This window comes from Malaclemys terrapin, chromosome 2 (assembly GCF_027887155.1).
Source record: "Malaclemys terrapin pileata isolate rMalTer1 chromosome 2, rMalTer1.hap1, whole genome shotgun sequence".
NCBI classification, from domain to species: Eukaryota; Metazoa; Chordata; order Testudines; family Emydidae; genus Malaclemys; species Malaclemys terrapin.
The window spans coordinates 217,777,371-217,801,919 of NC_071506.1; the positions used below are offsets into that span (position 1 = coordinate 217,777,371).

At 45.7% G+C, this 24,549-nt stretch overlaps 2 protein-coding genes across 2 annotated transcripts; one reads left to right on the plus strand and one right to left on the minus strand.

Annotated features, from left to right (window-relative positions):
• Positions 1 to 4,699: 4,699 nt before the first annotated feature.
• Positions 4,700 to 11,144, minus strand: RPL15 (ribosomal protein L15). Its single transcript, XM_054019968.1, has 3 exons — positions 10,960 to 11,144; positions 9,533 to 9,669; positions 4,700 to 5,055 (listed from the first exon to the last, which is right to left on the minus strand). The coding sequence occupies exons 1-3, from the start codon at positions 11,129 to 11,131 to the stop codon at positions 4,750 to 4,752; spliced, it is 615 nt and encodes a 204-aa protein (XP_053875943.1). The 5' UTR covers positions 11,132 to 11,144; the 3' UTR covers positions 4,700 to 4,749.
• Positions 11,145 to 14,066: 2,922 nt separating this feature from the next.
• Positions 14,067 to 23,561, plus strand: NKIRAS1 (NFKB inhibitor interacting Ras like 1). Its single transcript, XM_054019973.1, has 3 exons — positions 14,067 to 14,160; positions 16,919 to 17,160; positions 23,322 to 23,561. Exons 1-3 carry the CDS (start codon positions 14,067 to 14,069, stop codon positions 23,559 to 23,561), a joined length of 576 nt encoding a protein of 191 aa, XP_053875948.1.
• The last annotated feature ends 988 nt before the right edge of the window (positions 23,562 to 24,549 follow it).

Consider the following 24,549-nt stretch of genomic DNA (forward strand, 5'->3'; position numbering starts at 1 on the left):
GAAGAGGTGTACATTAGAGAAAAATAATTGTATGAATGAACATGGACCTAAGATGTAGTTAGGTTGTAAGCTCTTTGGGGCAGGAATTTCTTTTCTTATTATGTATAGCCTAGTAGCTTAATACACACTGTCTAGTACATTAAGAGCCCTAATTCCTGTGACTGGGCATCTAGGAGCTACTGGCATACGACTGATTATTAATATATAAATGTCTCAAGATTTGATTAAAACTGTGAAGATGTAGCAGAACTTGTAGACTCAAAATAACTCAAAGTATATCTTGCAGGACACAATTCTCAGAGCTGATACTAAGGTAGCTCTGCTTGGCTCTTTCTCGCTGAAATATGAAATACATGGCCAAGTCTGCTTTGGTTGTGATTAGCTAGATCTCATTCTGCTTACCTCTCAGACAAATGGTGCATGTTCCTTATGTAGCAGTCTTTACTTACATGATAACATACCATTTGTTACATGGGACCCCTGCCTCATTCATTGCACAATGCAATAAAGACAGGAGGTCTGCAGAGCAGAAAAAGTTGTTTCCCCGATAAGGCACTGAACTAGGACCCAGGAGGGTCAGGGTCTGTTCCTGGCTCTGCTACAGACCTCCTAAGTGATGCTGAACAGCACTATTATAATGTACAAGAAGGCTGAATTAAATTTGCAGAAGCAGCTTAGTTCAGGCATTTCCTAACTTGTTTTACTCTGCAACCTTAATATTCTGTATGTAATTAGATGTAAGTAATTAGACCTGATTCAGAAACATCTGGGTTAGGAAGAGGAGAGCAACCTACAGAACTGTGGATCCCTTTAGAGAGCTATAATTTTCAAAACAGTCTGGAAGAATGGGTTCAAGCAGCCCCTAAGTTCACTCGCAGCACCTGGTTGGGTTCAGATCCAAGTTGTTTTGATCCTAAAAGGTTCCAAAGAGCTAAATATTTCAATTTGATAGCCTGATGTATTACCACTCTGGCTGTGTAATAGACAATATTTGCAGGAGGACAGAGATTATATTTCTCCCAATTTAGTCAAAGGACCAGTAAGAGAATTTGAGATTCATCAGATGGATCAACTGGACTAATCACCTGCTTGTTGCTTTTCTCACTGTGTGGCAGCAACTAGACAGGCAAGTGACTGTTGCATTGTATTTTAAAGGTGAGAGATGAGACAACAGATTAGGATATTACCCTGCTCCCAAGTCAGTTGCCTCATCTTGCACAAATGCCAATACTGAAACAGAAAGAATTACACTTCCATGGGTCTGGTCAACTTAAGGTGACCAGATGTCCCAGGACTGTCCCAATATTTAATCCTTTGTCCCGATATTCAGGTAAGGAGGTGAGTGGGAGGGAGGCACCGACTCCGTGGGTACTCGAGGGTTGGAGCACCCCTGGAGAAAAATTGCAACCAAGCTCCCCTCTCCTCACCTCCTTTTCTCCCCCACCCCCAGCACGCCACGTTCCCGCTCCTCCCCCCACCCCCAGCGCTTCCCGCTGCCTAACAGCTGTTTGGCAGTGCTTAGCACTTTCCAGGAGGGAGGGGGGAGGAGCGGGGATGCAGCACACTCAGGGGAAGAGGTGGAGAAGAGGCAGGGCAGGGACTTGGGGGAAGGGGAGCAAAGTAAGGGTAGATGCTTGGGCGGGAAGAGTCGGGGAGTGGGTGAGCACTCACCCAGCAAAGGGGAAGTCGGCGCCATAGGGGTGAGTGGCGGGCTGGGGGGGGTGAAGAGGCAAGTGAGCAAGCGGCAGGCGGGGGGGGAGGTGAGTGGGGGACTGAGGAGGGATACAAGTCAGCAGGGGGCTGGGGGATGAGGAAGGGGGGGGCACGAGCAGGGAGGGGGCAGGACCTGGGGCAGAGCCTGGGAGGAGCGAGGATGGACTGTGGGCAGGGCTGATGGCACCCCAATGTGTCCCAATTAATGCTGGTTCACAATTCTCTTCCCCCAAACATCAGCTCATTTGACCCCATTAAATGTAAATCTATAAGCCTTACATTCTACATAACTATATTATAGAAAGGCTCTCCGTGATTAGAAAACAAAACAATAAAACTTAAACTCACTGTTGATTAGCGTAGCCTGCAGTTTTCAGCCTAACCAGCATTGCCAAGTAACGAGCATCTCTATCAACTGCAGGGCAGCCAGCAAGCTCTTCTAACTTGGTCAGAGCACCAGCTAAATTACACCATTTAATCAATTTTAACACTTTTTTTTTTTGTAAACACACTTACCAACTTTAGAGAGGAATGAATTAAGTCTGAACCATAGTTAAAATTAAGTTGCTTGTCTAGCACTCACCTTTAACTCTATGCTAAGTGAGTGGTTAATACATGAGGCTTAAAACGCATCTGATACTACTTCAGGTGGTAAAAGCTTACAATTGACTACTTTTGACGGTACTTGGCAACAGCAGAGAGAGATTTTTGCTACAAAGTGCTATTGTTCTGGAATGTAATTGCTGTACCCATTCTTTCTGGTCTAAAAAGTACCAGACAGTTTGTTCTCAATTACATGTAAAAGAAAAAAAAAAAATCTGTTTAGAGTCAGACTGACTCAAAAAAACTGAGATTTTTCACACTCCTATCCCAGTTTCTTTAACTGTATTCATGTGATTCCTTAAAACAGTGTGTAAATATTGATACTGGAGAGAAAAAGCACATAATATTGATCATGTACCTTCCCTCTGTCCCATACATACCTATAATATATGAATTGGAAAGGGAGAGGGAATTTAAGATAATAACTAGGTTTAACAAAGGGTAGCCGTGTTAGTCTGTATCCACAAAAACAACAAGGAGTCCGGTGGCACCTTAAAGACTAACATTTATTTGGACATAAGCTTTAGTGAGTAAAAAACCTCAGTTCAGATGCAAGATGTTTTTTACCCACAAAAGCTTATGTCCCTAGCTACTTTCAGGCTGTCAGTTAATCTGGAGTTCCATGGCCTAAGGGGGTGGGTAGCTCAGTGGTTTGAGCATAGGCCTGCTGAACCCAGGGTTGTGAGCTCAATCCTTGAGGGGGACCATTTAGGGAACTGGGGCAAAAATCTATCTGGGGATTGGTCCTACTTTGAGCAGGGGGTTGGACTAGATGACCTCCTGAGGTCCCTTCCAACCTTCATATTCTATGATTCTATGGCTCTGAACCACATTCCCTGTGGTCCGGTCCTAGGCCCCGGTAGGCATCAGAGTCCAAAACAGAGCCCAGTTTTGTGGCACATTTCTGTGAGAATGCATCATTACTCTCTCTACTCCCAGTGTAATGAATGAATGAAGTATACTAGGAAAGCAGATTATGTTTCTTGAGTGTGTGTTAGGTTGCATTGTTCCTAAACAGGTGAATGAATATCTGTTCCATGTAGATTAGGTACATCAAAGTAAATAAATCAGAAGAAAATGCCAGAAGACCTATAAAGAGCAACAGAACACAGCAACAGAGTTCCAGTCTGGAAAAGCTGAGCAGACACTGAAGAACTGTAGTAAATACTCACCAAGCCTGTATCTTTGAATATAACTGTGTGAAGTTATTAAATGTGCATTTAAAATGCACAATATTTTAATGAAAAGAACAAGTATCTTCATACTAGATTTTAAATCCAGGTATAGATTTAAGCACCTTATTTGAGGCACCTAGGCTTGAAAATTTCTAAAAGTATTAATTCATATTCAACAATTACAACTAAAAATGCTTTGGCCCACTCAAACTTAAGGACCAGACATCACTCCCAAGCAAATTATGTTTTAAGCATCTTTCAGTGTACCATCTGATACCAATATAAAACAAATCTGGCATTTGGTTCACTTCACAGTGCATGCATCACAGCTGGCCTCGTTAACAGACTCAGCAGAGAACACTGAATAGACATGGAAACCACGTCACCCTTTTTGACCAGAATAGAATGGAGACGCTTGCACTATTGCCCCTACTTTATCTGTTGTGATTAGAGTTCTTCTCTCCAAGGATGTCATTCTAGCACCCAATCACCACGTTAAATTTTTTTGCCAATCCTTTAACATAAGAACGGCCATACCGGGTCAGACCAAAGGTCCATCTAGCCCAGTATCCTGTAGTGGCCAATGCCAGGTGCCCCAGAGGGAGTGAACCTAACAGGCAACGATCAAGTGATCTCTCCCCTGCCATCCATCTCCATCCTCTGACAAACGGAGGCTAGGGACTCCATTCCTTACCCATCCTCGCTAATAGCCATTAATGGACTTAACCACCATGAATTTATCCAGTTCTCACAACCTTCTCAGGTAAGGAGTTCTACAAGTTGACTGTCCGCTGCGTGAAGAAGAACTTCCTTGTATTTGTTTTAAACCTGCTGCCTATTAATTTCATTTGGTGACCCCTAGTTCTTGTATTATGGGAAAAAGTAAATAACTTTTCCTTAACCACTTTCTCCACATCACTCATGATTTTATATACCTCTATCATATCCCCCCTTAGTCTCCCATTTTCTCTTTAATCTCTCCTCTTTAGCCTCTTTAATCTCTCCTCATATGGGACCCATTCCAAACCCCTAATCATTTTAGTTGCCCTTTTCTGAACCTTTTCTAGTGCCAGTATATCTTTTTTGATATGAGACCACATCTGCACGCAGTATTCGAGATGTGGGCGTAGCATTGATAGTACCAACTATGACCGCCTTGAGAAAACCTGACTTCCCATTTTAACCAATTAAGTAGAGACAGGCAGTGGTAAATTCAAGTTCTCTCTCAACCTTTATTAAACTGTGACATTTACAAGAATTAGCGGTAACGGTGGAGCTGCAGGGTATTGCGTCTTCTCCATGCAGCACGGCGAGAGCCACCAATGGTGTGATGGAATTTGTGGCCCTTGCCAAGGCCACGACTCTTCCTGCCAGCTGATGTCAGCCCACGCATCTCTCTGTGTTTGTGAACTGGTTTGGTGATCCATTGGGTGTCAGGGTTGCGTCTGATGGCCTTGTGGAATGGATCAATCAGGATTACCTCAAAGAACTTGTATGTGGAATCTTCACCCACCCAGTAGGAGTTCAACACTCTCAGAGCCCCACAGTGGCGACCAGCACGCTCCTAGACAACAGGGTTAAAAAAAAAAAAAAAGTTCACACAAGGGTGGAAGGAGAGGAATTCTTTAGGATTGTGCACAGGGCTTTAACTACAAATATAAAATTAAGAAAGGGACAATTGAAATTCGTGGCACTTAACTCAGGTTCTCTTCCCCAAAAAACCCTGAAGAGGACAGAAAACAACAACAACAACAACAACAAAAAAGGGACAACAGTTAGCAAAAGAATTTCAGACTGGAGAGCAGTTTGGAAGGATTCTCAGGTGTGAGTTTTAACTAAGAAAAAAAGAGTAAAAGCGTTTGGTGGACAAAAGGAAGGAGACTGCTTCACAGCACAGACACACAATGATGGCAAAGAGTAGGAATGGAAAAAAAATCAAGGATACATTAAGGAGATGTGCAGGAAGAGTGCAAGGAATGAAAGACTGAATAGGAGGAAGTGAGAGCAAAGGTGTGGCTGGGGGCAAGATTATATGCCACAGTAACAGGCACCAAAACAAAAGCCGAATGTGGCAGACTGCAAGTCAGTTTAGGCAGTGGTGCACAGCTTTTCCAGTTGCAAACCCCTCCCCAATGCCCCCATTAATGGAATCTTGTCCATGCCCCCTCCCCCCCATTATTGCACAGCCAAGGCTTCCTCACAGCGGTGGGTTGCTTCTATCTTGCAGCCAGGAGGCACTGCTAGGGCAGGGCCAATACCTGCTCTTCTGCTCCTCCCACCTTGGGTTTTCTGTATGGGGGTAAGACGTGTGTGATGATCTCTGGTGGTGGAGCCAGGGCGGGGCACAGAAGCTGCCTGGAGTGGAAATCGCAGAGCACACTGACCCACAGGCTGGGTGATCTGCTGAGGTGAGTCAGGAGGTGGAGGAGGAGCTGGTGCTCCGTCCTAGCCCCCTTCCCCCATGGGGGCTGGCCCGGGCCCTACTGCATGGGACTGGCATGAGCCACCTGGCATCACTGCTTGCTCCCAGAACGTTCCTCCATGCCCACCTGTTTGTGCACCACCGAGTTAAGGAATTTAAAGAAGGACTATATGAATCGAGTGTCATCAGGTTACTGGACGTGTATTACGCTGTGAAAGTCTTCTGAGGGAAGTGATGGAAGCCTCAATAACGGACACCATGTTATAGTAGAGAACACACACAAAAATCACTAGAGGGAATAATCCCGTATTGGCTGGAAGGGGGGATAGGAAGTGGTAAGTGTTTTCCATCTCTCAAATTTCTATGGAGGTCTGCTGCCCACTTTGTCTGAGACACAACATCCTCTCTCCATTAATTGATGTCCAAGAACACTGCAGCTCAGTTTTCACAGAAACAAGAGAAAGAAAAGACCTACTGGGTCACCTAATCCTGCCCCCTCCCCTGCGAGTTTAGGACTGTTCTCTTTTTACTTTTGTTGGTGCTGTTCAGTTTAATTTTAAGCACGTGTAACTAGAAGACTTTCATCACTACCCATGGAAGATTATTCCACAGGCCAATAGATCTCCCCAACATCCCACTCCATTTCCAGTCCTGCAGCAAGAAGTGAGGATCTAGTATGACTATTATATCTGAAACAAAAAGCAAGGACATGAAGCCATATTTCAATATAAAAAAGAGCAGTAAAGGGCATTACATTAGTTTTTCCTTGCTGTTAAATCAATGCAATATTCATCTTCTTTACACTCCACCCAAAAGTTAGAACACTGCAACACAAGCATTCCTGCCTATAGACAAAGCCTCAATAATGATTGAAATAGATTAGCAGCAGAAGTTGTCTATGCAAAAAAGTATACAAAATTAAGTGAACTGGGGTCTGAAGAGCTGGAAACCTGGTTAGTCCTTTAAAGTGACCAGAACTGCTCTGATTAGCATGAGGCAGACAGATCTGAAAACATTACAATTTTTTAAAAAATAAACAGTGACTTGCTCAAAGACAACCTGGATCTCAGTTCAGGTTGCCAAAAAAGAAATAAATTATTTTCCTCCACAAAAGTGACACTTTACAGGAAAGAGGGAAGTTGGAACATTCTTGATATTCAGAAATACTTTTCAGAGTAAAGATAGACAAAACACACAACAGGAAACAATTTCAGACAAGCTTTGACTTACAAAGAACAAGCAACTGTTTTCTTAGACATTCTTTTCTTGGCATTGCAAACCCCCTCCTTCTCACCTCTGCCCATGGTCAAGGGACAAAAACAACAAGGAGTCTGGTGGCACCTTAAAGACTAACAGATTTATTTGGGCATAAGCTTTCGTGGGTAAAAACCTCACTTCTTCGGATGCATGGTCAAGAGAAACACTGGAGGAGTGTCCCCTCAAGGGGACTACAAGTATAGTGTCAGACACACAGCACTCCCATTCTCACAATGTTGTCTTTTGTTTTTAGAAAGATTTGCTGGCATGAACTTGCTGTAGAAAGGCAGTTCACTCTGTTCATCACTATGTAAAATAATGTATAGTTAAGGCTCTGATTTGGAAAGGGTGGTTGCACAGATGGAATTCAAGGCTTCTCTGTATGATAGCTGGGATAACCCATGAACATCACATTTCAAGAGCACATCATGAGTGCATAACCAATGGAAGCACCTTTTTTTTTTTTTTAAGTAAAGTTGGCTAACCCATTATAAACCTAGGTGAAATTTTCTAACAGTTGATACAATGGATACCCCACAGCTTCTTCATTTCTTGTATTAAAATGTGTGCAAATAAGTAACATTTTACTCTTTGACACTGTATATAAGTGTATGTGGTATCAACTGAAGCTACCGAATAGTCTGAAGTTTCTTTAGAACCGTCTAGTGCTCGAAGGCTCCAATAATGGAAAAAGCCTACCTTTCAAAACCAATTTAAAAGGTTTAATGGCACATCAGGCAGTTTGTTTGCCACAAACATATCTTTTTGGGTTGTTGGACAATTGGATATTTTTCTAACTCGCAGGATGGAGTTCCATATATAACACACAGTTTTAACATCTCATAACGTTCTTTTGACAGTAATTAGGTTTAACTGAGCTCTCAATTATCGTTCAGCCAAACTTTTTTCTATTAGCAATTTCTGGCATCACTATAGCTTCAGTATTTCAGTAGCCAGTGATCAAATCCAGAGCTAAGTTAACCCACACATAGTCTTTAAAGCTCTCAGGGTATCATAGAATATCAGGGTTGGAAGGGACCTCAGGAGGTCATCTAGTTCAACCCCCTGCTCAAAGCAGGACCTATCCCCAGACAGATTTTTACCCCAGTTCCCTAAATGGCCCCTCGAGGATTGAGTTCACAACCCTGGGTTTAGCAGGCCAATGCTCAAACCCACTGAGCTACTCCTCCCGCTCTCCTGCCGCCCTCCCCCCCCCCCCCAAGGGACACTTGTTTAATACAGCCTCCCCACACCAAGTAAGGCAGGTCAGACAGTGACTAGCTAACTCATTCATCAGCAGTTTTCTGTTAAACATAAGAGATGTTTCGTTGGGTGTACTGTAAATGAGAACTTTACAGGGAAGGAATGGAGAGATACAAAACACCTTTCAACTATCAATTCAGTAAGATTGGGGCGTTCTGAAGCTATGGGACACAGCGAATGCCCTGATTATATGGTGTTGTGCTTTATACAGTATAAAGCACAACAATCCATGCCCTGAGGTGGTTACAATCTAAATCTGATCATACATAATAAACAGTATGTAATGAACTATGACAATGGTAGGAAATACTGAGCAAAATAATTATGTTTTAGGGTGGAATTTGATAGATGTTCTAATCTATTCCATGTTCTCTTATTATGCATAAGCCTATCCTTTCCATGTATTCTAGGATGCTCACCAGGTACCATTGTGTTGTTCCCTTAGTGTAGCAAGATGAAACTGACTTAGGATCACGTTAGTTTCATAAAAATTATTTTACTACTTGGCAAGCAGAGTATTGGGAAGCAACAACTCAGATTGAATTCTTCTGCAGGAAAGTGATTAAGATTGCAGAATAAATATGCATACCATACCATGCATATCATAGCAAGTTTAAACATCAGGGTGGATTTGTTTGGACAGTCTAGGTTACAGAGACCAAAAGCATAGGCGAAAACATGCACCATAACATATTTGAAGTTTCTTGATTTCAAACCCCCTTATTTGATGTAGGCTATATTGCTGGGCATAGGACAGCTGCATTGACACATTAGGTGCATATATACATTAGGTGACTGCTCTGCCATTAATGTGCAGTGCAAATGACTTGCTCACGTTAACTTCTCTGAACACTAGTGTTCACATCTGTAAAATAAGAAATGGATAAAGAATCCTATACAAGTACTCTGGTACTATCATTAGTTATGATCTTCTACGTTACAGAGGAAATCACTTTTTGGTAAAGAAGGATATTCAGAACCAGTGCAACTCAGCCCCCCAAAGAAGTTGCTACTGAGTGACACCAAGGAAAGACAGATGATGTGTGTGGAAAGGAAGATGCAAACGAATGGACATAATACCAAAAGAAAAGACACTTACCTCTGCTACAGATTGCAGGCTCCGGGCAAATTTCAGCTGGTTAACACCATGATTTACAGGTTTACCATAGGTAGCACCTTTCGGGACTGGGCGTTTACGACCACCACGGCGAACACGAATGCGGTAGATAACATAACCTGCAAACATCATTTTTTAAAAACTGAGTTTCTTGGAACTACAAACTTCTTATAACCTTTGAGTCACTAATTATGCTATTATGCTTCCCCACCAAGGGCTATACTTCTAGGCTACCACAAGTACTGCTTTTTGTACAATAATCTTCACGCATTGCTCACCGAGTAATACAGAACATTAAGGGCTTGTCTGCGTGAGAAAGTTTTGTTGTTTTATGTTAACTGGTACAGTTAAAGCGGCAAAACTCCCCAAGTATAGACAGTTCCACTGGCATAGAGCATTCTGGTTTGGGAATTGAAATAACCTACCAATAATATAGAGTACACTTATACAGGCTCTTACCTGGGTGTTGCCCCCTAAATTCCCTCCTATCCCCTCACAAATGCTTCACCCAAGTTTAGTGCTTTTAACTCTGGCTAGCGGGTCTAGCTGGGAATGTGGATTAGAACCCAGGTTCCACTTTCACTTGGCAGTTTGCAGCGAGGATATAGTCTATAGCAGTGGTTCTCAAAGCCAGTCCGCCGCTTGTTCAGGGAAAGCCCCTGGCGGGCCGGGCTGTTTACCTGTCGCGTCCTCAGGTTCGGCCGATCGCGGACTGCAGCCAGTGGAAGCCGCGATCGACCGAACCTGTGGACGCAGCAGGTAAACAAACCGCCCCGCCAGGGGCTTTCCCTGAACAAGCGGCAGACCAGCTTTGAGAACCACTGGTCTATATCACTCAAGTGCCTTCCCATAATTCCTTCTGTGCCCAGAAGGACAGACAAGGTCTCCCACAATTCACTGGGAAAGAATCAGGGCTCATTTCATTGCAGCACATAGAACCATGGGATCTGTCCCCAGAAGTGCTGGTGACACAAGGAGGAATGCAGCACCAGTGAAAACACAGTAACTTGACTGTGGCTGGTCTATACTTGAGCTAGGCTAAACCAGATGCTGAACACCGAGGCTAACTCAGTAGTGAAGATATACCATAAGAATGAGAGGATTTCAGTTTCCATACATATTTAGGCTATGGCTAGCTTCTCTACCCAAAATGCCAACATGGGTGCCAATTAAGAGTTAATCTAGGTTCTACTTCTCGTATGTGCCCACAACTCATATGGTAACTTGGTATGATACCAAACTAACTTCACACAGGAAACAAAAATTTAAACTCTCAGTGAAGAGCATGATTAAGTATGCAGCATGCTCCCAGTTACACTGATTCATTAATATTCAATCATGGAAGGACCTATCAAAAACCATTACACCACTAAAGCATGCTGACCTCACACCCTTTTAGTTCTAGTTACCTTGTTTAGCCTTATATCCCAGTCTACGGGCTTTGTCTGGCCTGGTTGGTCGGGGAGCTCGATGGAGGGCAGACAACTGGCGATACTGCCAACAGCGGACACGCAGGAGGAAACGCATCACGTCTGACTGCTTCTTCCTCCATAGCTCTTGGATGTATTTGTAGGCACCCATGTTTGTTTACCTGCTGAATTAGAGATCTGTGTAAGCTTGCAGCATCTTTCCAACCAAAAAACATCACAAAGGGAATAAAAAATATGCTGCCTTATGTGAACTCATCTCCAAGGAGATAGATAGATAGATAGATAGATATCTATGTCAAGCATGGCTACACTATTAAAGAAGCACACATCTGGGATTCTGGAGATCCGTAACTAACCTACACATTCTGATTACCATCATGAAGTTTCCTCCTCTTTTCATCTGTTTATGTCTTTATACCTCAAACTCTTCAGCCCAGAGACTTTTTTCCTTTGTGAACATACTCAGCATGTTTTGGCTGCTACCACAAACTAAATAATATCAGACCTGAATTTTAGTTATTGCTCTGTAAAACTTAAAACTTCAGGGAAGTCATGCTGGGTCTCAGTTTCTTCATCTAACAAAAAGCTTACTTTATTGGTATCTCACATTCTTTGAAAGCTCCAGAAGAGCATCATTAAAATTCTGCAAAATATTCAAGAAGCCACTTATCCCATGTTTTGGAATAGGTCTCATGGGAAGCATAGTTTTGCAAGTCTCATGGGAAGTCAAAAAGCCAATTTAATTCAGCCACATCAAATTCAACCCTAAAAAATATCTCAACCTGAGACAGCTTGATTAGAAACAAACCACATTTTGGTTATCTTCCCCTCTTGTGCTAAAAGCTCTGTCTTCCAGTCTACCTATATGGGGTGGCATTCCTACACCATTCCCTCACTGTTTTCAATGGGGCAGTTTAAGAAGCCCTTGCTGATCCACAGGGTGCAGATGTCTGTATAGAACACAAACTAGTAAAAGCAAGCCAAGCTGAATAACTGGAGTCACTATCTACCCCCTACCCAAGCTCCTCCTCAGCGAAGCTCCCCCACGATACAGCCCTAAGGCTTGGCTGCCCCTGGACCCTAGTGCGACACGCCTCCCCCCGCCCCATACGTGTCAGTCAGAAGCTGTCACCCCCATCCCTCACACCCTAAGGGCTGTCCCACAGCAGCCAACTCAGAGAGGCCTAGGCACCCGCTGCGCCCCTTTCCTCACCCTGTCATGGCCGTTCAGTGACCCGCCCCCGGCCGCCCAATGGGGCTCCCCACTCGGCACGCCACTGCCTGCGCCCCAGGCACCCCCACGCAGGGGGGAGGCCCGGCCCAGCTCGCGCCAACACCACTCAGGGGGGCGGGCCGGCCCGACCCGCTCCCTGCCGCCCTGTCCCTGGCTCGGAGCCCGAGCCCTAGAGGCCTGGGCCGCGCAGGGAGCGAAGAAGGAGAGACGGATGGGCGGCTCTAAGCTCCGATGGGATCGGATGAAGCCAACTGCCCAGCATGGCACACAGCCTCACCTGATGGCGCCCGAAGCCGGAAAGGAAGAGGCCTGGCTCCCACAGTCCTTTGCAGCCCCCTATCGCTTCCGGCGCCAGCGCTGGAGCCTGTTGGGAAACGTAGTTCTGAGGGGGCCAACTGCTCTGATTGGCCTAGCCTCCTCCGCACCGCCCCTCACCCCGTGGCCAATAAAAGGAGGGGGCGGGGCTCTGATCACAAAGTGGGCTGTGGGTGGGCAGGGCTTGAGGAAGTGGCCTAGGAGCTGCACCCCCAAGGTGGGAGGAGCATCTTTCTGTGCGAGTGGAGGTCCGATGTCCCGCCGCGTTCCTGGGGCCGGGCGTGTGGGTGGAGCGGAGCGGAGCGGCTGGGCGGGGTTTGCGGCGCACGCGGCAGTTGCTCCGTCAGCTCGGGGTCCCCGACCCCTCCTGCCAGGGGCGCCCCCTGCCGCTGGGCTAATAGCCGTAGGGAAAGGCGGGCCTGGGGCCAGCTCGCTGGGCTAATGGCCCTGGAGAGAGCCTCCCCCAGCCTCGGGCCCAGCTGGCATCTGCCTGCCTACGGTGCCTTCTCCGCCCGTCTCCGGGCCAGGGGTCCCTGCCCATCGAGCCAGCGGTTTGGGTGGTGCCTGGGCATAGCCACCTCCAGCCATGTCAAAATCGCACATCACCCCCCCTCCCCCCCCCCCAGCCTGAGAGTGCCCAGCACGCAGCTGTTCTCAGCCCGCTGGTGTCTGAGCTTTTGGGGGGCACCTCTGCCAGCTTTTCCCTGCGAATGTGAGGGCGAGACTTGTGCTGGGTTTGAAATGCAGGCCCAGGCGCTTGTGTTTCCAGGAGGGGTCAGATGGGGGGAGGGATAGCTCAGTGGTTTGAGCATTGACCTGCTAAACCCAGGGTTGTGAGTTCAATCCTTGAGGGGGCCACTTAGGGATCTGGGGCAAAATCAGTACTTGGTCCTGCTAGTGAAGGCAGGGGGCTGGACTTGATTACCTTTTGGGGTCCCTTCCAGTTCTATGAGATATCTCCATATATTAAAGAGAGAGAGAGAGATGAAACCCACAGTGGTAGAGGTGGGAGTTGGCAGCACTGCACAGGCAATGTGCTGGGTGCTGTACAAACACAAAAGCAGACACAGTCCCTGCCCTGAAGAGGCTGCAAGACCTTGATCCTGCAAGTAGTAAGCAGGTGTGTAACTCTACTTGTGTGAACAGCCCCCCGGAAGTGGAGGGAATTGCTTGCCTAAGTAAATTTAAATGTGTGTAAACGTTGGCAGGCTTGAGGCTTAAAAAGTGGAGGTGGGAGCAAATTGCATTGTCCCAGAAATACCAGCTGCTAGTGACCTCTTCAGAGAGAAGAACAGGAGTACTTGTGGCACCTTAGAGACTAACAAATTTATTAGAGCATAAGCTTCAGAGAGAGCTCTGCTTCAAAATCAACTCCATGGCTTGTTGAACTATATAATTAAAATATACTGAAGCACTAAATGTTTCAGTGGCTTTGCTTTAGTCTGTCTTCAGAGTTCTGTTAATGTAATGTCTTAAATATAACAGATCTCCTTGCTTGAACAGGATTTATTTGCTGACTTTGCCATCCTGAAAGAAGATGGGAAAGGGCTACAAAGTAGTGATTTGTGGAATGGCATCAGTGGGAAAAACAGCAATTTTGGAGCAGCTTCTCTATGGAAAACATACTGTTGGTGAGATAGGTTTTCCTTTTTTATAATCCAACAAGTTTTGGGAGTACCAATCGGCTTAATTTCTTACCTTTACTGAGATGAAGGGGGAGAAAGAATATGGTCTTGGTTTTTTGGCAGCGATCAGTTTTCTGGAACTCTTCTAAATTCTGTTTCAAGCCTTCTATACCACCTCTTAATGGACACTTGCAAAGTAACAATAAAATTGGTTGTGTGGGTTGGGTGTGTGTAGTGGTGGTGGTGGGAGGTTATTTGTTCTTCTTGCTGCTTAACATAAAAGTTTAAAAGGGAAAAAAGATGAAGAGTGGAGGGTGCAATATGTTTTCTTTCTGCCTGTTTTTTGACACTAGAAATTCTGGTCTTCCACCTGGGAGACTATATAGATGACTGTAGAAAGAGTAGACTTATTACATCTGAAATGTAATAGATACAGATACCTAGAATAGGAATCCTGCTAAATTGAAAAGGGAGGTGATTTCACTTTTGTAGACTCTTTAAAACTTAGTTTTAGTTGTGGTTGACACCTGTTTAGCTGAACATCTAGTAGGTAAGGTGTGAATTCCATAGCACCTGGGGCTCTTTAGCCTGACTTGTCTTGTGAGAGCAGACTAGAGCATTGACTGGTTAATTTCTCCTAAAGATGTCTGGAAAAGCTTTTGAAATGTTCCCTCTGTTCAGTGATGTCTCAGATGGAGGTCAGCCCTGTACTTCGAGGTGCCTATGGCCCCTCTATTTCTGCCAAAGCTTATCAGCTATGAGATAAGTTAAGGAAATGAATTTCCCCAATACTAATTTCTCCCTACTGTCACTCACACCTTCTTGTCAACTGTCTGTAATCAGCCACTCTCTTGCCACTTCAAAAGTTATTTCTCTTCCCTTGTATCCTGCTGTTAATTGATTTATCTCATTAGACTGACTTAACACTTGGTAAAGCACCCCACATCCTTTCATGTATTTATACTTGCTCCTGTATCTTTTACTAATACATCTGATGAAATGGGTTCTAGCCCATGAAAGCTTATGCCTAAATAAATTTGTTAACCTGAGATGGGATTTTCAAAAAGTGCCCAAGGAACACAATGGGAGCATGGATCCCATTAAAGGACATACGTTCTTATGTTCTAACCCCTGTTTTGAGTAGCACATAGGCCTTGTGCTGTCCTTTTTCAGAGGCCTGAATTTCACCCATTGAGACTACTGCTATGTAAATTCTTAAGGACCTCTCTGAGGCACGGGGTCCTCCATCATGGTTACTTATTCTCACTCCCACCCTCAGCTCTTTCCAGCATGAAAGACTTCTTCATTTCCACCCCTTTCTCATCAGGTAAGATGGTACAGACATATCTGTCGCTGGTTCCATTATGTTGGTTGGGAGGAACTGCCACATGTACAGTGGCTGGAGACAGAGAGCAGGAAGAAATTATTGTTCCCAGAAGGGACTCAATTAGCCACCTAGTTTTTAAAAATGCCCCAGCATACCCTCCTGCTACCACTTTCCTAAATCAGATCTACAACCTTATTTCGCACTCATTCTCTTTTTATTAATCTGTCCGGTCTTTCCTCATGCTGTTAGTCTTATGTCCTCATGTCAGTGTGGCTATAGTTGCAGGCAAGATCAAATAGTCTTGATCTTGCCTCCAACTATAGAGTTGGATTCAGAGTTTGCTGTGAATCTAATAGGAGTTGGCTTTATGAAGACTAGAAAAAGAGGGAGGGAGTAGCAAGGAGAGCTTGTGCCACTTTTTTTCTGGAAACAAAGGTTGCATGCAGCAGGGGAAATAATCAGCACACGTGTGGGTGGAATACTTAAGCATCTTTGTTGGTATGAAGGGTTTCAAATAGTGTTATTCAACATAGTAAAATCCTTATTTTCTAACACAATGTGTCAATATTGTCTGAAAATCAACAGAAAGCTAGCTATCCTACAAGAACCAACAAGCGTATGTTTGTGGGTGCGCAATAGAGGCAGGAGATGACAAACTTTGGTAACAGAAGGCTTGTTTGAAAACTTGAAACTACTACTACTACTAAAACCAGTGAGCTAGACTTGAAATTCTGAGATCTCCATCATGTCCTTAAGTTATGTAGATTCTCTGCACTCAAACATCCTTCAACCTTGCTGCTTATAGCATCATATGGCCTGAGTCTACCTGTTGGGTTGTTAGTACTTTACACAAGTAGTCCCATAGACTTCATGTATTAGTCCCCCTACTCGTGGAGAAAGGTACTATTCATTATGAGGAAGAGTGGCAACATTAGGGCTATAGGGACTAGATAGGGTGCTAAAGAAAACTTAATTAAGCCTTACACTAGTAATTTCTTTAGTACTCCTTTTTCCTCCGTTATGCTGCCTGAGGGGCAAATTCTGACTTCTCCACAGCTGGCTTTATACTTAGCACAACTGGTACAGTTCTGGTGGGCAGGATTTGGGGAACCTGTGGGAAGGGCCACCTAAGTGATATCATCCTAAACTTATGCCCATAAAAATGCATTACATATATTCATGTACTGAATGTGTATATGACATGGTCTCATTACTGTAAATAGCTGGCCTGTTGGTCTTGCTGAGAACACAATAGGATCTGAGTTCAAATCCTGATCAAAACCATCCAAAAAAGCAATGTTTTAAAAAATTGATTGAAATGTACTGTTGAAAGCCGAGTGTTAGTAGTTTTACTGCAGTATGAATAAATACTTACATCATCACTTTACAGAATTTATTATAAGTTTTAACTTTTAGGGGGCTTTTTTAAAACAACAGGTTTAGAAGAGGGTGCAACAGTTGAAGATGTGTATTTGGCTTCAGTCGAAACAGATCGTGGGGTAAAGGAACAGTTACGTCTCTATGACACTACAGGTCTGCAAGAGGGAGTAGAGTTTCCAAAGCATTACTTCTCTGTTGCTGATGGTTTTGTTCTTGTGTATGCTGTGAACAGCCTTGAATCCTTCCAGAGAGCAGAAGTGATCAAAAAAGAGATTGACACAGTCAGAGACAAAAAAGAGGTAAAAGCTTGATGCCTTAATTTCTTGACCATGTCTGAAATAGCACAGTAATGGAAAGTTAAATTACAAAGCAGTACAAAGCAAAGCAAATTTTCCCTGCAGTCTCAGGCCATCTAATGAAAGAACTTTTCTTATACAGGAGAATTTCATTAATCCACACGCTATATAATTGGCACATAAAATAAATGTCTTGCCCCTCTTCTCGGCAGCGATGTAATGTAGTATTTCATACGGACGGTAGTATAGTTTGTAAACTGATCAGGTGCTATACATGAAAACCAAAGTGCAGTGGATAAAACAATGTGGTCACTTGGTTTTATTCACTTGCTCATTTACAAAATACAGTAGTTGACAGTGGGTCTCCCACACATTAGAGTCAATTAGCAAGGAGACTCTACTGTATTCCAGTGTGGCTGTTAAATCACTTCTATTGTGCAGAATGACTGCTGTATTTTCCCTTAGAAAGCAGCTAGTGTTATCAGTTGATACTGTGTTGCAGCTCTGCTAGCTGAATATCACCTGCACAGTACACTTATGCTTACCATCTTCTTAGAGAATCCATGTATCCTTTAATGGTTTTCCCTGCTAAATGCCTTTAGCCGATAGATCAGCAAAGTAAAGCTCATTCAGGCTATTAAAAAGGAAGGGGGAAAAGGGGGGGGGGGGGAGACACAGGCAGAATGTCATACCACTTCTTGCAAAACACAAGACTTACTATTTAGTACTCAAAACGTATCGGGGGGGGGGGGGGGGGAGAAGGAATGGTTTGACAGCAGTGCAACTTGCAGTCACAGAAGAGACAGATTAGCCATTGACCATAGCTAGGTATCTTGTTTCCTGAGTGGGTTGCAGAAGTTATGTTCTTGAGGGTTATTGTGCTTTTCTAAGTCAACTTCCCCCTTTCTGGGCAGATACAGAGCTGCTTATGGGTGGGTCTGGGAAGGCCTCTGTGGCAAATGAAAGATGCTGTGATCTTGACTAAAGCACGTGGTGGAAATGGTGGCCCTAAACAATAAGTTAAAACATCACCAATATTGACATAACTTAAAGCAGTAATCCCAACTTGCTCAGAAGGTAATGATGCTCTGAGAGCTCTCCAGGGAGTCATAGAAGATATTAAGGCGAGAGAACCTGTAGTAAAGTACTTACAGACAGAAGAACCCCAGGAAAGAAACTGGAGGCATACGACATCCCAGAGTCTGCTCAACAGGAAAGAATAGTTAGGCCTGGCTACAGTAAAAATCAGTGCTGGCAGGAAGAGGGGAGAGCGAGAATGAAAACAACCCAAAGCAAGAGGAGAGGGTTAGAATTAAAGAGACACAGTAAAAAGTTTGAGTTCAGGGCTGTGCAGAGCAGGGCTTCTCCAAGGAGCATATAATGTAAATACTGGCACAGATTTTCTTACCTGTTGCTAACAATTGAGATGATTAAAACTAAAAGAAAAACCTCTTGGAATACACAAGGTTAAATAGCACTAGTAGCCTGATGTAGTCAGTTCTGCTTTCAACTTCTGCTGTGTTAGCAAACAGATTGGATTGTAAAACCATCAGGAGAATGTTTAGATAAACTCCTCTGAAAAAAATTATATTAGTCTTAGCTTATGTACCTAGTTTATATGTCTCTCCTCCAGGACAATATGCCACTTGAGTGTGATATTTAGAGGCAAAACATAGAGGGGTTGCCTGTATGATGTTCTGTGTAGTGCAACAGCCTGTAGTAACATCAACAGGTTATCTTATGGAGGAAGAGACTTAGACCTTGGCTACACTTGCAGATGTACAGTGCTGAGAGTTAAATCTGACTTCGTACAGCTGAGTAGGGAAAGCGCTGCAGTCTGTCCATACTGACAGCTGCCCAGCGCACTGTCGTGGCCACATTTGCAGCACCATTGGGAGCGGTGCATTATGGGCAGCTATCCCACAGAGCACCTCTTTCCATTCGGGCGCTGTGGGTTGTGGGAAGGGGGCGTGGGTGCAGGACATTGTGGGTCCTGTCCCAACACCCCGTGATGCATCGCTTCACATCCCAGAAATCCCTTTGTTTCTGGCCACCTTTGGCGCCATCTTTCAACTGTTTCTGTGCAGTGTGATCTGTTCTCTGCGGGAAATGGAGCCAGAACTGCTGAGGCGTATGCTGACTTATCTCGCCAGCAAGTCACGTTTGGCTGTCGAACTATTCCTTAAGATCCAAAGTGAGAGTGAGGATTCCGAGGATACTATCGAGCCGCGTAACGCGTACGATACGAAATTGCTTGTGGCATTCATGGACATGCTCACCACCGTGGAACGCCGCTTTTGGGCTCGGGAAACAAGCACCGAGTGGTGGGATCACATCGTCATGGAAGTCTGGGATGATGAGCAGTGGCTGCAGAACTTTCGGATGAGAAAAGCCACTTTCATGGAACTGTGTGAGGAGCTCGCCCCCACCCTGCGGTGCAAGGACACGAGATTGAGAGCTGCCCTGCCAGTGGAGAAGCGGGTAGCTATTGCAATCTGGAAGCTGGCAACTCCAGACAGCTACCGGTTGATCGCAAACCATTTGGAGTGGGAAAGTCGACCGTTGGAATCGTGTTGATGCAAGTTTGCAGGGCCATTAATCGCATCCTACTCAGAAGAACCGTGACTCTGGATAACGTGCAGGAAATAGTGGATGGCTTTGCACAAATGGGGTTCCCTAACTGTGGAGGGGCGATAGATGGGACACACATTCCTATTCTGGCACCACCCCACCTAGGATCTGAGTACGTTAATCAGAAGGGGTATTTCTCTATGGTTCTCCAGGCGCTTGTGGATCACCGTGGGCATTTCATTGACATTAACACAGGCTGGCCCGTAAGTGTGCATGATGCACGCATCTTTCGGAACACTTGGCTGTTCAGGAAGATGCAGGCCGGGACTTTTTTCCCAGAGCGGCAGATCACGGTAGAGAAGTTGAAATGCCCATTGTGATCCTTGGAGATCCCATTAATGCCGTGGCTCATGAAACCCTACACAGGGAGCCTTGACAGCAACAAGGAACGGTTCAACTACAGGCTGAACCGGTGCTGAATGACTGTGGAGTGTGCCTTTGGCCGTTTAAAGGGCCGCTGGCGATCTCTGTACGGGAAGCTGGACTTGGCCGAAAACAACATCCCTGCGGTTATATCCGCGTGCTGTGCCCTCCATAATATTTGTGAAGGGAAGGGTGAAAGCTTCACTCAGGCATGAACCTCCGAGGTTGAACACCTGGAGGCTGAATTTGCACAGGCAGAGAGCAGGGCTGTTACAGGGGCCCAGTCCGGGGCTGCAAGGATTAGGGATGCCTTGAGAGAACAATTTGAGGATGAAAACCAGCAGTGATATCTGGTGCCCTGCATGGGAGTGAAGTAGTTCCAATCTTTAGGAATCAGTGTTTGCTAAGCAGACTTGCAGTGCCTGTTTATTTCCTGGGCTAAGGAGTCTTTTACTTTATGCAATAATAAAGAACGTTTTCAAAGCCAAGAAATCCATTTATTGAAAAGAAAACAAATTTATTTATTGAAAAGAAACAAGGGGGTGGAGTGGGGAACAGTACAATCACAGATTCACGTATGTCCTGTCCGGTGTGCTGTGCAGTGAGTGCTGCTCTTCAGGATAGCTATACTGCATGGTGATGGGGGTTGAGTGCAGAGGGTAAGGGTCATGGTTTTCAGGGCTGGGTGGTGAAGATACTGGTGTTGGAGGCAGCTGGTGGTGTGAAGAACACGGAAGTTGGGGAAAGTGGGTTGGAGGTGACAGTGGGGCACAACGGAAAGAGTTTTGGGACAAGGGCTGTAGGGGGGGGTGGCGTTTGCGCTTGCGGTACTGCTCCTTCTGCATGGCTACGAGCTTCTGGATAGTGTCTGCTTGGCGCTCCAGGATGCTTATGAGCCGATCCGTGCTTTGCTGCCGGTGCTCCATGCTTTGCCACTGATGTGCTGCGTTTTCCTGGCGGATCCTGCTTTCTCTCTCCCTCCAGTTCTGGGCTTTCTTATTCTCTTTAATAGATTGCCGCATCACTTCTTGCAGCATGTCTTCTTTGCTTTTTCGCGGTCTCTTCCTGAGTCTTTGCAGGCTCTGAGCAGGCGATAAGAGGGACGGCTGAGGTCTCAAAATTGATGCAGCTGTATAGGCAAAATGCAACATTTAACAGGCAGCATTGTTTATACCAGACAGAGGAATGATTCCCCCCGCACTTGAGTAGAAAACACACAGGGTTTACACAATAGCATAATTTTCCCGTCCAAAACAGAGCGCACACATCCCACGGGAGCCTCAAAATGGTGAGTAAGGGGGACTGATTGTTTTAGGGCTGCACTGTCCTCTGGGCTTCTGTGCCTTGGGGAGAGCCAACAGCTTCAGGGGGCACCTACGCTGAACACTGTCCCAACATTTTCCACAGGAGTTCGTCCTGGACGATATCTAGCTGCTGAGGGTGACCTGGGAAGCAAGGGAGGGTCTTCTACTGCAATGCGGCTTCTGCCCTGGCCCATATGCAGCTTGCCTGTGTGCAGCAATGGTCCCCCCGCCCCTCGTGGCACAGTGGCGCAGACATGTTAGCCTGGCTGGGATAAGGACCACAGTAGCTCTCCCGATAAACCTGCACAAGCACATTGCACACATTCTGGATGAGACATTCGAGGAGATTACTGAGGCCGATTACCGTGATGTGATAAACCACATCAATGCACTATTCCGCATCTAGGCATGCATGCCTAACCCTCCTCTCCCAAAGAGTCTGCACCAAAAAAATTCCTTCCCGAAGAAAAAAACGCTTACCAAGAACCTGTTCTTCTGTTTGTCCTCCACCAAGTACCGGCCACTGCGACTGGCTACCTTCCTCCTGGCTTGAGAAGAGCTCCTGGCTGCATGGCTCCAGGGATTCTGGAGTGTCTCCACCCGGCCCACCACCTTCACTCCCATTTTCCTCCTCCCCTCCCCCCACCGGCTCTGAAGTGTCCATGGTGGTGCTCGGAGTGGAGGTGGGGTTAACCCCAAGTATCGCATCCAGCTCTTTGTAGAATCGGCAGGTCGCAGGGGGAGCACCCGAGTGGCCGTTTGCGTCGCTGGCTTTGCGGTAGGCACTCCGCAGCTCCTTCACTGCAGGGCGTCCCAGTCATGGCCCCTTTCCATCATGTCCGTTGATAACTTCCCGAAGGTATCATAATTCCTACGGCTGGAGCGCAGCTGGGACTGTACAACTTCCTCCCTCCAAACACTTATGAGGTCCAACTCACCATTGCTCCATGCTGGGGCTCGCTTGGCGCGTGGAGGCATGGTCTCCTGGAAAGATTCGCTGATAGCACTCCACATCACGCCGAGCTGAGCAAACAGGAAGGGGATTTTTAAAATTCCCAGGGAATGTAAACGGTGGGTCACATGGTTGGTTACCTGAGGTCAGGGCAGTAGAGTTTGAACTGATGACCAGAGTGGCTAGAACAGGCATTGTGGGATACTGCCGAAGAGATCTGGAGGCCAGTCACAGCACATTGGGCGGTCACACTGGCGCTGCAGCGACAGTGCAATACATGCTATGCCTCTCAGGGATGTGGAGTACATGCAGTGCTGCAACCATGGAGATACAGCGCTGCAAATGCCTTGCCAGTGTGGACGGGGAGTGAGTTACAGTGCTGGGGGCGGCTTTACAGCGCTGCAACTCGCAAGTGTAGCCAAGGCCCTACTCTCCATATGCTACAATCTGGGGCTCAGAAAGCAGCAGTCTGGGCTAGGTCTTGGCTGCCTTACTGCCTTGTATTGTCATCACCTCTGTGAAGTAGGTGTCAAACTGACATTCACAAGCATTCTCCATTCTTGTCATTGGTGTGTGTAGTAACACAAAGTGCAAAGCAAATGGAGAATCTGGCTGTAGAGCTTTGCTCATCAGCAGAATGGGTTTCCATTGGGTGATGTGTGACTCTCCACTCCCCTGTCTCCCTCCGGTTGTGGGTAGCAATCACCACCCACTTTGCTCCCAGCACGTTGAGTGACACAACGGTTTGAACCCCACATTCGACTACTTCAAAATGCAGAATGTGTTTAGGGTGAGCCGAAATTAACGTAGAGACTAGATTGTGAACGGCCTCACTACTGTATGCTATTTAACAACTCTGTGCTACAGTGACTGGCCTGCATATACCACCACAGCCTGTTCTCTCTTCCTTCTAGGTGACAGTTGTTGTCTTAGGAAACAAAACTGACCTCACAGAGCAAAGACAAGTGGAAACAGAAAAAGCACAGCAATGGGCAAAGGCTGAGAAGGTGAGACTGTGGGAGGTGACAGTGACAGATCGGAAAACGCTCATTGAACCTTTCACTTCGTTAGCCAGCAAGCTTTCCCAGTCCCAGAACAAGTCAGCATTTCCCTTGCCTGGGAGGAAGAGCAAAGGCAATAACTGTGATAACTAAAAACCCCTATTCCACGGGAAGCTGTTTATCTGCTGCTGCAAGGGCATGGTGTCTCTTTTTCTCTGCCAATTGCTTGGCATGTTTTTGCTGAGGCAACACTGAATTCAGAATTAAAAGCAGCAAAGTCGTAAATGTAGCTGTCCTTCAATCCAGTATTTGCTTGGAAAACCACAGCTGGTCAAGGTCTAAAGCACTCCGCAAGGGAGCACTTTGTAAAAATGTAATGGTCACTGGGGATGGGGGCGTTGTTTTTAGTGGGAAGCTCTATTAAAGCCCACTTCAGCACAGAGATGTACAGCAGTGATGGCTGTCTACATCCCCACACATGGCCACTTCAGGGTGCTACTGGGTCAAGTTCACACGTGGACAATTAGTAAACTACTCCATATGCAGCTGTCCAGCCTCTGATGTTCCCCTTTTGCAATTGCAAAAACTCCTGGCTGCAGCAAAGGAGAAAGGGCTTATCTATCTTCCCACGGCTGGGAAAGAGTACGTGTGATGTTGTTTCAGCTCCTTTGCGCCTCACTTACTACCCATGGGTGGTGTACACAGCTGGAGAAGTTCCACGACAGCTGAGCGAGAATACTCCAGGAGTAATGGACAAGAACATTGCCTACCTGGCAGGGATATCCGAGCATCAATGTTCCTGCTGCATGTGGAAATAGAGACATTCCATGAGTGATCCTCAGATAGGTCAGGCCTGACTTGCAACTAGCGATCAAAGGCTGGAACGTGATGTGACTTCCTTGTAGTTTCCACTAGACTCATCCAATTTGGAAAGTGACCTTTACTATTATGTGGTGTACAAAACAAAAGCTTGAGGAGCAATTTAAAAAAAAAATCTAACCCTTGGGGGAGGGTAGACTAACTATGTAATTTTGTTCCACTTTTATATTGCTGCTGTCAACTGAAGCAAAAATTGGTGCCTGGTTATGATTAGATATCGGACGGTTTCACTGACAAGAAATGGTACAACTTCCCTGTTGCT

What these genes read in the sequence shown, in the direction of transcription:
- RPL15 (XM_054019968.1), bottom strand. Translation starts at nt 11,131, where the DNA reads ATGGGTGCCTACAAATACATCCAAGAGCTATGGAGGAAGAAGCAGTCA. An exon ending in GGGATATAAGGCTAAACAAG is followed by an intron (nt 9,670 to 10,959) that starts GTAACTAGAACT and finishes TGATGTTTGCAG; the next exon opens with GTTATGTTATCTACCGCATT. An exon ending in GCCTGCAATCTGTAGCAGAG is followed by an intron (nt 5,056 to 9,532) that starts GTAAGTGTCTTT and finishes CCTGTTGTCTAG; the next exon opens with GAGCGTGCTGGTCGCCACTG.
- NKIRAS1 (XM_054019973.1), top strand. Translation starts at nt 14,067, where the DNA reads ATGGGAAAGGGCTACAAAGTAGTGATTTGTGGAATGGCATCAGTGGGA. An exon ending in CTATGGAAAACATACTGTTG is followed by an intron (nt 14,161 to 16,918) that starts GTGAGATAGGTT and finishes TTAAAACAACAG; the next exon opens with GTTTAGAAGAGGGTGCAACA. An exon ending in CAGTCAGAGACAAAAAAGAG is followed by an intron (nt 17,161 to 23,321) that starts GTAAAAGCTTGA and finishes TCTTCCTTCTAG; the next exon opens with GTGACAGTTGTTGTCTTAGG.